This window comes from Prunus persica, chromosome G8 (genome assembly GCF_000346465.2).
Source record: "Prunus persica cultivar Lovell chromosome G8, Prunus_persica_NCBIv2, whole genome shotgun sequence".
Taxonomy (NCBI): Eukaryota; Viridiplantae; Streptophyta; class Magnoliopsida; order Rosales; family Rosaceae; genus Prunus; species Prunus persica.
In genome coordinates this window covers 9,410,887-9,424,950 of record NC_034016.1, presented here as the reverse complement: position 1 = coordinate 9,424,950, position 14,064 = coordinate 9,410,887, and the positions used below count along the sequence as shown (strand labels likewise).

Below are 14,064 nucleotides of genomic sequence, written 5' to 3'. Positions count from 1 at the left end.
TAATTAATCTTTTAATTATAATTTAACTATTAAATTATAATTATAGTATTACTTAATTGACCCGGTCGAACTATTTGACTTTGGTTTGCTTCGGTCAACATATTGACTTTTGACCATTGGCTTTGACATTTGATTATCAACTATTGACTTGTGTCTCCTTATTTCATTTTTCCTAATTTGTACCTCTAATCACATTCTTTGGGTGTGCAGATCCGTAGGTTCTCTTTAGCAAGGTAGTGGGTTGACTCAACTCCTCAGAGATGATATACGAATTAAATTACATAAAATGTCTTTTATAAAAAGATATCCTTAATTCTAACTATTACATAATTAGTTGGCTTTAAGGGCATATTTCTAACAATGATTGCCAGTAAGAGGGAAGGTAGGGTAAAGCATCAATTGAAAAAGAAAGAACATGCATGGGGCTAAACATCTTACTTCTTCATCGGGTACCACAAACACTTGTAATAACTACAATAAGCCATTTATGTCTTCACAATATATGTGCATATAGATAACTTCTACAGGATGCGACATGATATGACTTGTGAGAGACTGTTCAAACAGCAAAATATAGCCCTTTTGAATGGCCTCTCACATCCCAAAAAACGAGATCCTGCTGATGAAGAAAGAGTCATGTGTGTGTGTAACAAATAGGCACACACGAATGCAGACATATATGCATTTTTATATGTGTGTGAAATAGAGACTAAAAACATACAATAGAAATAGCTAACAAAATGCACTAACTAGAAATTTTAAAGCAAACTCAAATATATATCAAATAGAACTAGAAAACCAGAGGGGATGGGGGCTATTCCAGGTTGTTAATACTCACCCTTCTATCATTCTTTGCATGGGATTGGTAAAGGAAGAATCGATGACAGAACTGTTGCAACAGTCACCAATCAAATCATCATAGGAAACATCTCGGAAAACCTAACCTAATCCAAGCCCCAATTTTCGAAACCCTATACTAAAACACTACAATAGCGACCAAGAAGCAAATCGTTATTAGGGTTCAGATAGGGTTTTCACGTACTAGAATGAGATCTAATAGGGTTGACTGGTCATTGCGCTCGGACCCGATCTTTAACTCAGCAAGATAGCGATCGTAATCGCCCTTCATCTTGAGCTAGAAGACCTTGGAGTTGCCGGTGAAGGCCGAAGGGATGAGCCGGCAGTCAAGCAGCTTGAGAATTCCATCGCAGGTGAAGGCTGTGGTCGTCATTGCTGCACACAGAGAGAGAGAGAGAGAGAGAGAGAGAGAGAGAGAGAGAGAGAGAGAGAGAGAGTGCTAATCTGATCAAAAAGGGAAACCAATGAATTTGGGTTAGGCTTTTAAACAAAAAGAGTATAATTGTATTTTCAATGATTAATATAAGGTGGGGCAATGAATCTGGGCTTCCTCTTTGGCGAAATTCAAAACAAAATTTCATTCTTAGGTATTAAAACCCAAACAGAAATATTGTTTATCTCAAATACTAATTAGTAAATATAGTTATGTCTAATACCGAATTTTTCTTAGAGAAAATAATGGGGTGGGCTGAAGCCTACATGGAGGGGGTGATATAGGACCCAAAGTGTCTTTCAAATGATTTTTCTATTTTTATTTATTTAATTTTGATTTTGTCTTTTATATAAGCGACATTCTAGAAGGAGAAATCGAACCAATAACTTCAAATAGGGGTAAATGTTGTTGGTTACTTGAGCTTGAAAAAACAAACAAAATCAAATTTGACTACTCTTCTAACGCTGGAGAATTGCGATTGGAGTTGATCAGCATAAAATTATAATTGTTGTCGAAAAAATAAGAAGGAAAATCCAGAAGTTGACACCCCCCCTGACGTTATTTGGAAAATAAAAAGAACGCATTAGTTGTTAACTTACGTGTTGAAACCAGAAACAACAGGTCTCCTACATAAACATTCATAACACTGTCCACGTTCACGCTTCATCACTCAGCAGCAGCCACCTTACTACCCACTGAGCAATATAAATACATATATATATATATATATATATATATAGAGAGAGAGAGAGAGAGAGAGAGAGAGAGAGAGAGATGGGTTGGGGTGGGATATTGGGTTTTGAGTATGGAATTGTTCAAGCACCATTGGGACCTGATATTGCTGGACCCGAGCTTGTTGCTGCTGTTGCTAATGCTGGGGGACTTGGTTTCCTCAGAGCCCCTGATTGGGTACGCTTCTTTCCTGTCACTTTTCTTTTATTTCCATTTCTTTCTTTTATAATCTTAATTTCCCATATCAGAAATCCAATATTGTTCTTGATAGTAGTTTTATCTAATTAGAAAATAATATGATTAAACTGGCTAAGGATGGTTTGCAATATTTCTGTGTTTTCCCTGCAATTGCTCAAGTAATTACCCCCTTTTTTCTTTGGATGGATGAAGCCCTTGGTTTCTGAACTTAAATTCCTACTTTCAAAACTTAAAGGTCGATTTGGAGATCAATTTGACTTCCCTTTTCAGGTCTGGTCTGATTAGCAATATCAGCTAAATTTTTACCTCTTGCAAATTTCAAAACTTGAAAGTACAAACCCTGGTATTTTTTCATGTAGTCTGTGTGTTGTGCACCTTCAATTTTTCTACATCATTCATACTAAGCCTTGCCTTTAAGCTATTTATGAAATTTTGGGCCTCTTCAACCATTGCAAATTGGCTTTATTTGAATGTTCACACTTTAATATGTGCTTTAACAATAACGATTCGGGACGCATATGTGGATCGTGCCAAGCAATAACATCCAGCTAGCCATTGGAGTTACTCTGCATCCATGTCAATTTCCCTGAATACAGACTTCTCTGCCTCAAATTGGTACATCAGATCAACTGAGTGCTGCTCTAATTTTGAGATTTTCCTTTGTTCATAAACTTTTTTAGGACTTGTAGTCCATTTTCTAAGTCTTACTCTTTTTATTCTTTGGATTAGATTGGTCATTTGTCTTCTTCCAACCAGTTTGAACGTTATTTCCCTCTTTTAGTGAAGAAACCAAGGACTGAGATGACCGTGAGCCTTAATGATTATCACTCAAGTCTTCATGCCTTTGATTGCTTTTTCTTTGCTGCGTAATTCATATACCCTAGAAGTCTGATCATAAATGCACAAATACATGCCCACTTAGTCTCAAACCTGAGAGAGTGAGGACGCGTAATTAAGCCTGAGGCCATTTTCCATGCCCTCGCCTCTTTTCTTTTCTATGGCACATCATTAACTTTTCCAAGGAAGCTCTTGCAAAATTCAGATCAGTGGTTCAAGGTTGAGTATGGCCTGTCATTTGGAAATCTGAAAGTGCATCTGTGATAGTTATAATCTCTTCCATAAAGGTGGAAACAAACAGGCAAAGTGGAAAAGAAAAAGAAAGATATGGGAAAAAGCAGCTAAACGGTTCTCCGAATTGATTATGTGAATATATCAATATGCAATAACAGGCCTTTCATGGTACTATGGTCTCCTTGCAGTATTTTAGCAGCAAATCGCTGTTAAGCTTATGTGAATATAAACAATACAGGATAACTTGTGAACATATGCCATTAAAGAAGAAATTTCTGATATACTAAGTTTGACTGATCAGGAGTCACCACATTACCTGCGGGAGCTCATAAGGAAGACTCGAAGCTTAACTGACAAACCGTTTGGGGTTGGTGTTGTTCTGGCGTTTCCGCATGAGAAAAATATACAAGTCATTTTGGATGAAAAGGTAGCAGTGCTGCAGGTTTACTGGGGTGAATGTTCAGAGGAGCTTGTATTGAAAGCTCATCAGTCTGGGGTTAAGGTTGTTCCTCAAGTAAGTGTTCCTTAAACAATACTGTCGTCAATGATAATTAGGACATAGTAAGCTGTTTGCTTTCATTTCTCTCCTCATTCAACCATTCATATCAGGTTTATCAGAATTGTTTTGTTTGCTTTCCGCTCTTCGGAAAGTATCTCTTTTTCTCTCCATCTTTTTAAGAATTGTATGTAGAGTGCTGAACATGGCTCAAAGGTTAGATTACGGGAAGTATGGTTTACTTGATGGATGGTTGGTCTATCTTTTCACTTTGATGCAAAATAATTATTGCCTTGTTGATTATTTTTTCCCCGGACTTCCTGCTGAGTTCCATATAATTCCATTGCAGGTTGGTAGCTTGGACGAAGCGAATAAAGCAATATATGCTGGTGTAGATGCAATTATTGTTCAAGGGCGTGAAGCAGGAGGGCATGTGATCAGTCAGGTGAGAGCTTTTGCTGGGATCCAAATGTATGAGTGTTTTTTCTTTATAAAAGCATTAGAACATTTTCGCTTCTGGAGTTAATGGTAGTTGTATCTGATTGCTCTGTATTTTTTCACTTGGAATATAAAATAACATTAAAACATAGTATGAAAGAATGTAAATTTCGGTTCGGGATGGTTTACCTCTTCTTTGAAACAATGACTCCAAAAGAACAAAGCGCTAGATAGAGTTAAAGCAATCAAATGTATTAACAGATAGCTCATTATCTGTTATCACGCTGTGTTAATATTTATAAGTAAAACAAAAAAGAAGAGAAGAAACTATCTGTTCTTTGATGAGTTTCTTTCTGTTTCAAATATCCCTTTTTGCATATGTCACCTGGATAAGATTATATATGCATCGAAATGTTTTCTTTGGAGTGTCAATGTCTTGAACTAAAACCTTTGACCTTGTCCCAGAAAGAACTCTATGGTTTGGCACTGCTGCTTCACATTCGTGTTTTTGTGTTTTATTCGTTCTTTGCTTATCTGTTGCCTGATTTTTTGTCTAAGGATTTACTGATAAGTGTTGACATCCATGTGCTTTCTATTGTTAATATATTACAGGATGCTTTGATTTCATTGTTGCCCAAGGTAGCTGATCTTGTTGGAGATCGGGATATACCTGTTATCGCGGCCGGTGGTATAGTGGATGCCCGTGGATATGTTGCTGCTCTGGCCCTTGGTGCTCAAGGGGTCTGCCTAGGCACTAGGTTTCATATACTCCATCTTTATATAGTTCAACTTATGAAAAACATTCTGAACTATCACAGTTTGAGAACTTTTTTTATCATCTATCAAACTTAAGTTTTATCTTTATTGATTTTGGTTGATATATAAGATTGTTCTCATTATATTACAGGTTTCTTGCAACTCAGGAAAGCCGTGCTCATCCCACATACAAGAGGAAGCTGGTTGAATTTGACAGAACTGAGTACACTGATGTATTCGGGCGTGCAAGGTGGCCTGGAGCGCCGCATCGCGTTCTGTATACACCATTCTTCAATGATTGGAAATCTCTTCCTCCTCATCAGAATGAAGCAGATCAGCCCGTCATCGGTCATTCGACGATACATGATAGGGTGAGAATGAAATCCTGTCATAATTGACAAGTAAAGCATCTACTTTATTTGAAGATACAGGCCATGAACCATTAACAATTTCTGGGTTATGTTCTCCAACAGGAAATAGAAATTCGTCGTCTTGCCGGTACTGTTCCAAATGTGACTGCAACTGGTGACATTGAAAGCATGGTGATGTATGCTGGCCAAAGTGTAGGCCTCATCAAGGAAATTTTACCTGCAGGGGAGGTGGTAAAGAGGCTAGTTGAAGAGGCTCAACTTCTGATAAAGCACAAGTTCAGTGATATATTGTTGACTCATAGCTGAGCCGGATGAGTTTCACACTGTAGAATTTATAGAGTTGGGCTGCTGTGGTCAACAAAGTTTGTTGATGGATGACTTTCCCTCCCCGTAGTTTAGATTTGATTAAAGTAGATATCGCTTGTATAAAAAAAAAAAAAGAAAAAAAAAAGACCATGGATGTTCCCTTTCTACTAGTACAATCTTGTAACTTCACTAAATTTTTTGTTAATGCTATAATAATAGGTTAAACCAATTCTACCGAAAATTAAATCAGCAGAATGAGATAATAGAGTCCCGCACCCCTAATGCTGAATACAGATACAATTCAGCTGTCTCAAAGTACTTAAATTTTGTTGGTGTTGTGAAATAAGAACAAAGGAGAGAGACAAGGATCAAAGAATTGAATGAGTCATTCCAACTTATTAAGCTTGGAATAATGTATGAAAGAGGTTTATAGTTCAAGTGATTTGTTAAGAATATTTACCCGCGAACTTGAGGTCTTAGGTTCGATTCTCCTCTCCTCCAATATTGTTTGTATTCAAAATGAAAAAGCTTCCTATAATGTATAGGATCTTAAATCAAATAGAATTCTGAAGTAATTATCTTGGTATTATCACCCTAGATCATATAAATATAGGATATCGTGAAATTAATGATTTGGATTCCAAACCAAAACCAAATTACAGGACTAAATTTGCCTGCCAATGATACTGAGAAATAACATAAATTATAGAAGTTATGACTATTGAATTAACGAAACAGAAAAAAGAAAAAAAAAAAGAGAAAAAAACAAAGAGATGCATGAATTAATGAAGTCATGACTATTGATTGAATTAACAAAATAGAAAGGTTGAGGTTGGCCCCCAATATGTTTGAATGTAGCACCAAAAGACATTTCAAAATTCACAATATCTTGCATACCTCATATTCCGTAGTGTCAAACCTTTCAAAGGCCAAAGAGTTATAAAATATTTTTATAAAAAAATTTAATTTTGTTCAAATTTTTTAAATTACACATTCTTTATCGTTATATCCTATAAAACTTAATCTGTAGACATTTTCTCTTTATAAACTTTCAAAATGCAATTAAAAAATTCACTAATATTCCAATACCAGCTAGGTCAAAAAAAGATGGTGGTAGCTTTTTTCATGGTGATGGCAGCTTTAGCAGTTTTGTTGCCAGCTCTAGGAGGAGGAGAAGTGTATGTTGTAGGAGCACCTCTTCAAAGCAAATGAGATTTTGACGCTTATCAAATTTCAAAACAAAGAAAGTTAAAAGAATTTCAGAAAAAGAAATTAAATGTAATAACCTTATATCTCATTAAACAAAACCTATGTGAACTTTCTTCGACCTTTAATCGGCAAAACATACATGCCAATTTAATGGAATTGGTAGGTGAAGAGCAATGGAAAAAGCATGGATTTGGTGTCACTGAAAACAAGAGCATTTGAATGAATATGGTGGTTTCAAAGTAACCTTTATTTCTTCGTTTTCTCTACTCTCTCCAATTTTATATGTTCAAATTTACTAGTAGCTGTAGTACAGCCTGCATGCACCAAGCTACAATGCAGAAAAAAAAGAAGCTAGAACTCTTTGAATTTGGGAATTACCAAATTTGGGATAACAGAGAAAGTTCTTACACTGATTTGAAAGTGACCCTTGTATACGTTTCACTATTCCACTTGTTCATCAATCTAATCTAATTGTAAAACAAACACACACACACTCTTTCTCTCTCTCTCTCTCTCTCTCTCTCTCTCTCTCTCTTCCCAAAGTTAAAATGTTGATATTACATAACGAATTCACATGCAGGCAGGCAGCAGCAGTTTCTACAACAACATGGTAATATCTACCTTCAACAAATTCCTGTCTGAATTGCTCAAAATTACTGGACTTAATTGTCTTCCTTACTGAGCGGAATAATCCTAGATAATGGTGAGTACTATGTCTGCAAAATCAAAGGACAATCTGATGATGATGATGACAACTATGGATGATGATTGTTATGAAATTATTGCAAGCGCACAATCCATACAAGTAATATAGAAATAAGTAGAGTGTCGTTCCCACGAAGACTGTAATTTCCTATTAACTACCAATTATGATTAATGCATAAGTTTATTTGAACAGTTGATTAAGAAGATTGATTAATTTTAAGAAAACTAAAACAATTATGAAAAATAACAATTTAATTAACAATAGAAAATTAAGATGATGAGACACTAGAGCATCCGACTTCACCATAACCAATTCTACTTAATTCTTATAGCCAATTAACCCTAATTACTATCCATGTTGACAGTTGGTTTCTCCTAATTCATTCGATATCCCCTCTCGGGCTCAACCAAAAGTATTCTCAATTAACAACCCATTCTCTCTCGAGCAACGGATTTAGAAAACCAAGAACCCATTAAGTTCTATGAGAACCTACAAGAAAACTGCATGAGTCATGTTAGTCCCTCTCGGGCACTCATTCAAGTCATGGTATTTGTTACAAGAAGCAAACACCAAACATCTCCTCTCGGTCTCCGCTTGGATCATCAATTAAATATTAGCTAGATATTTAAATCATTAAGAACAGTAACAAATACTCAACATGAGATAATAATCAGAAATTAATATAACGATAGAAATTAAGTATTCAAGGTTAGGCTACATCGTAGCCCTAGCAAGGGAAATTAGTTCATGACAGAAGAAAATATAAACAAGAGAATTATTGTCATAAAACCAATTTGGCCGATGGACTTGATCTTCAGAATCTTCACAGGAACACCTTCAAAAGCTCCTCAAATAATGCAGCAGCAAATTCTTGGCTTCCTCTGATATTTCTCTGGTTGAATGAAAGTTGGTGGAAAAATATGGTAGAGAAGACGATGGTGGAAAAAGATGCCCTGGCTATTAGGTTAACGCTTTGTATTTATAGGCCAAGGGACTCCTCCAAAAATAAGGAAGATAATATTTATTTAGGAAGGAAAGGAAAAATAGGAATATTAGAAAAACTAAGACTTATTCTCAAAAGGAAGTAACATGCGGCTTAGTCAAAGAGGGAATTTGCTTTGGGGTTTTAAAGGAAAAATAGGAAAGTATTCTCAAGGGTCCAGCCGATACCCACAATTTGCTCCAAAGCCTTGCTAGGTATGATTTCCTACAAAATCTTCACCAAACGCATTAAACTAACCAATTTCACATGAAAACAATGCAAATAAAGATAGATTATATATGCAAAATATGAATCTATCAATGATAACAAAGATGAATAATGATGATGACATACATTTCTAGTAGAGTCTGAGCGACATTGAGCAGGTGAGTGATTTAAGCTTTTGTATGATTCTTGCATGTATAGCAGTTACAATTTTCGACAATTGGTGACATATCTTCCCTAAAAAAGCAAAACATGTTGCAAAGATAGTGGGTGGAGCCCACATATTGGATTCTTTGTCGGCCACATCTTTGAGGAATTTTCTACACACCCACATGAAGCTTGGCTGCTTCCATTGAGTTAGTCTATGAATAGGCCATCCTCACTACTTGCAAAGACAAAAAAAACACTATCAGAGAAGAAAATGAGAGCCCAGGAAGGGAGGAAGGAAGAAGGAAAGGAGAGTGAGAGAAGAGAAAAGATAGCAGAGAGAAATTCTTCAAGAGAGAAAAATCAATGAGTCAGAGAGATTGTAAACACTAAAATTGTAGTCTTATTTTTTTATATAGTGGAAAAGTTACTGCTGCTACTCCTTGAGGATGTAGGCATGGCTGAATCTGATTAAATATTGTGTCTCATTTACTTTACATGCAGCACAATATTCCGCATATACCGTTTATATTACAACACGTTATTAGCACGAGAAGCTCTCAAGAAGAAAAGCAGAGGAGTTGTGGTCTTCTAGAGAGAGGGAATTGCTGACTTTTTCAAGAGACAGATATATGAGCAAAGCCACCAAAAAATGATAAGCTCTATGTCTCTTTACCTTATTCATTTATTTTATTGATATTCTATACTATTCAATACCATTTCCTCATGCTTGACCATACAAAGAGAGTTTGTACTAGTGGTAGGTGAGAAAGCAACAGGATTGGAAGCATGTGCATATACACAAAGACTATTTCCATATATAATATTATTATAGTATGATATTAAAGCATACATCTTATTTTATATAAGGCCCACGTAGTTTATGGGAATATACCTTATATATATATATACCGATATATATATTCGGCGGTGGTTTTATCTTAATATTTACTTTATTTACAGTATGGTGTAGGTTTATTATCCATATCACAGTATTTATTTGTGGCACAGGTTTATCGTCCACACAACTCCTTTTACTTTTTATTTAAAGTATGGAGTAGAATTTATACTCATACAAGCATATTTACTTTATTATTTAAATTATGATGTGGAATTAACGTCCATACAGTAAGCAATTTAATTTATGAATTTATTTTACTGCACATTTACCTTTATTTAAAGTATGGTACGTGTTTATGGTCCATACCAACAATTTATTTATAAAAAATTAATAGCAATTTATTTTATGAATTAATTGTGTGCTATGATCAATTTTATAGCATATAAAGATCAGGACCAAAAGTTCCTTAATCCTCATTATACAACTACATCAGGACCTGAAGATCCTTGATGATGATAATGATATGAGTGCTGTCAGTCACTCCAATACTATATTTGTAAACAAGTGATTGGATATGAAGATCCATGATCCTTGACATGTAAATAAGGACCTGAAGTTCCTTGATAATGTAATAGTACTGTATATGTGAAAAGTGCCGTACACATGAATACATGAAGTTTTGGGTATATAGTAGTTAATGCTCTTCACTACTATATTACAATATTATGGCTTTTCCCTAAATTTACATTTCATGCCCATTTGAAAAAGGCAATTAAATTATGAGGTTGTGTTTAATGCGAGCTAGAAGTTCCAGACTCACATGCATTGAAATATATATAATTTGAGAGAATTTATGTGGTTATTTGAACTTATAAGGCACAAGGTTCTAAACCGTCATTTTGAAAAGACGTGCAAACCCCATGGGCAAGTTTAAGAATTTGCCTAATTATTATAACAGGAAAAGAACATACAAAAAATAGATTCTTTTCACCTGTACGGAATGAGTAGGCTCTGTAAAATCTATAAAATTCCATTATGATTTGGAAGTCTCTAGAGAAAGAGAGCAACACCTCTGGAACCTAGCCATGAGCCTCTCTTGGTCTTCCAGAATCTTTTCATTGGAAATCTATAGCATGTCAAGCCTTGTCTGCGTGTATATGGAGTATGAACTCACTAGTTTCAATAAAGCCTTATTTTCATTTTTAAGGTCTTCAACCTCTTGCTGTGAATCATAAAGTATTCTCCGAATATATGAATTTTCAGTGTTCAGCTCCTAAATCTCGTTTGCTCTGGCAAGCAAATGATGAGCCATGTTAGATACAGAAGCAACACTCTGAATGCTAAAAGCCATTGAATCATCAATAGCCTTTTCTTCAGACCTTCCTATTAATAATATTTCATCCATAGGAGTAAGGAAACTCCTAGCTACTATGATAGCAGTTGTATCATTCATCAACACAGAATCATTAATCGTAAGATGACAATTTTGGGATACAATAGATGGATGCTAGACTTTGGTGTCATGAGTTATTTTAGGAGCAACATTTAAATCCAAATGTTTTGGGCGAGAAGAAGAGGAAACCATTTGAAAGGTCTGAAGGAAAGTCTTAGAAAAGCTGAACTTTTAGAAAAAGGAAGGAATTTGAGTTGAAACACAGTTACTCCAATCAGACCTTACAAAGACAATATCTATAACATTTCCAGGATCCCAATATATTCACGGATCTCAATATTTCCTTTTTCTTTTCCAGATTTCAAAACTTCACATGGCCTTCATTAAAGTCTGTCGACAATTCAAGGGGTCATAAGGACAATTATTGTCAACCGAATATTATCATCAGGGATTTCATGGAGTCATTTTTTCAAAAGTGTCTCGAGAACATCAGAAGTTTCTATAGTTATTTTAAGATTCACCAGAATAAGTTGTCGAGGCGAAATAGAAGAAGGCCGAAGAGATAGTTGTTGCCTGAGCCAAAGCGGTGGAGTCGTACTGAACTTCGGAGGAGCTGAACAGTTATATCCTGAACTGGTTGGTGGATGAGCAGATTCACTAGGAGGAGACCTTTGCAAAGTTCAACCCTTTGCTTGAGATTAACTTCGATACGAGTGGTGTGCCACCTTCAATTAGTCTTACTGCCGATGTCACTGGAGTTGCCTCGCCAGTTGAGGAGACTGCCATCACTGCTCCAGAGCTTGCCACCCTAGGTGCGCCGTGTGCCGAGGCTTGAAGACTTTTCCTACCTTATGTATTTTGTTTATTTTTGGAACAGTGATGTGTTATCTTTGTTTTGTATAAACATTCAACCTTGCCATGGGGTAAGGTTGCCTTTATTTTCTATGATATTAGACTTGTTTTCTTTGGTATTCATTGTGTTGGCAGAAATGATACATGTGATGATAGAAAGAAGCCGAAGTCAGACATTTCATTAGATAGATGCCGAAAGGCAAAAAGTACATAGTGTGTTAACCTGAGGCCTAAGATAGTGCCGAGGCATGAGGAAACAAAGAACCTTACCTGGACACAAAACAAGAAGCGTCCTGTGATCACTTGTGATAGTACTTAAGGTGATCAGCGTTCCATGGATGAGGCAAAGTCTTGCCATTGGGATCACGGAGATGATAAGTGCCTGAGCGGCAGACCTTGGTTACCTCATAAGGGCCTTCCCACGTAGGTCCCAGGGTAACCTCAGTAGAGTTTTTGGTGGCCAATGACAACTTGCTCATGACCCAGTCGCCCATCCTGAAGGCACGAGGTTTTATCAGGGAGTCGTAGTACCTGGCGACACATTGTTTGTTGGAGGTGTTGCGCATGCTTGCCTGATCACGAAGTTCTTCGATGAGGTCAAGGTATAAGGCCAACTTCCTGTTGTTGGCTTTAGCGTCATAAGTGGAAGTTCGGTATGTGGGCTAGCTAATCTCTACCGGGGCAATGACTTCGGTACCAAAGGAAAGGGAGAAAGATGTTTCTCCTGTGAAGGTACGGAAGGTGGTGTGGTAGGACCAGAGAACCTCTGGGAGTAATTCTGGCCAACAACCCTTGGCATTGTCAAACTGCCGACCATTGTCTGTGACGATGGTGTGGGGGATGCCGAAGCAACATACAATAATTTGCCAGACGAATGTTTCGATGCGAGCTGCGGTGATGGTAGTTAAGATTTCGGTCTCAACCCACTTGGTGAAGTAATCGACGGCAATATCTGCGTATTTTAACCAGCCTTTTCCCTCAGGCATAGGTCCGATGAGTTCCAGTCCTCATTGGGCAAATGGCCAAGGACTGACCATGGCAGTCAATGGTTCTACTAGGAGCTGTGGGATGTTGGCGAACTGCTGGCATTTGTCGTACTTCTGGGTGATGGCTTGGGCATCGGTGTGAAATAAAGGCCAGAAGTACTGTTGCCGAATGGCCTTGTGTGCTAGTGAGCGAGCACCTGAATGGTTGCCGTTGATGCCCTCATGGATCTCCCGAAGGACATAGTTACCTTCCTCTGGGTCAGACACAGAATGTAGGGGAGGTTGAAGCCACGTTTGTATAGAGCATCATTGATGATTAGGTATCGAGCGAAGCGATAACGAACACACCGTGCTTCAGCAGGATCAACAGGCAGTGTCTGGTTTTGTAAGAACTGAAGGATGGGGTCCATCCAAGTGGGGCTATGGTCAATGGTATAAATGGTTTATATCTGAGTGATGGGCTGGTCCAGGAACTCCATGTGGATGTTGCGACCAATGCCCTGCTCTACGGTCGAAGCTAGTCTTACTAAAGCATCGGCATGGCTGTTTTCAGATCGTCTTCAGCAGGCGCCCGTGCTCAGTGCTGAAGACCTGATGTGCTTAAGAAGAGCAGACATAGTGCTTAATGGAGTTATTGCAGGTCCCGACCAATGTAGGACCACCACTAATGGTGAAAATCTTGTTGATCTGCCGTTGGTGAGGGTTCGGGGGAGGTGGAAGGTTGTGCACATACTTGTCTAGTTTCCCCTCACGAATGAGACCTTCAATGATGTTGCGTAGGGCTATGCAAGATTCTGTATCATGGCTAGTAAACTGGTGAAAACGGCAGAAGACGCCTGTGTCCGGCATGAGCTTGTTGGTTTGTCTTCGGGGGGAGGTTTGGGTATAATGGGTGCCTCATGGACCAGGACGTTTTCGTAAGTGGTGTTGAGGGTGGTGAATACTTCGAACCTGGGCTTGGGCTCGAATGGGAGTGGGGCACGACCATTTGTCCTTGAAGGGTTGTTACTGCTGGACTGATGGTTGTTGCCATGTGGGCCGCACTTCTCATTGCTGAATGTGTG

General features: G+C 37.5%; 1 protein-coding gene across 1 annotated transcript; it reads left to right on the top strand.

Moving 5' to 3' along the window:
- LOC18767054 (nitronate monooxygenase) lies at positions 1,964-6,035 on the top strand. Its single transcript, XM_007200310.2, has 6 exons — positions 1,964-2,200; positions 3,594-3,806; positions 4,138-4,233; positions 4,839-4,984; positions 5,134-5,353; positions 5,456-6,035. Exons 1-6 carry the CDS (start codon positions 2,066-2,068, stop codon positions 5,657-5,659), a joined length of 1,014 nt encoding a protein of 337 aa, XP_007200372.1. The 5' UTR covers positions 1,964-2,065; the 3' UTR covers positions 5,660-6,035.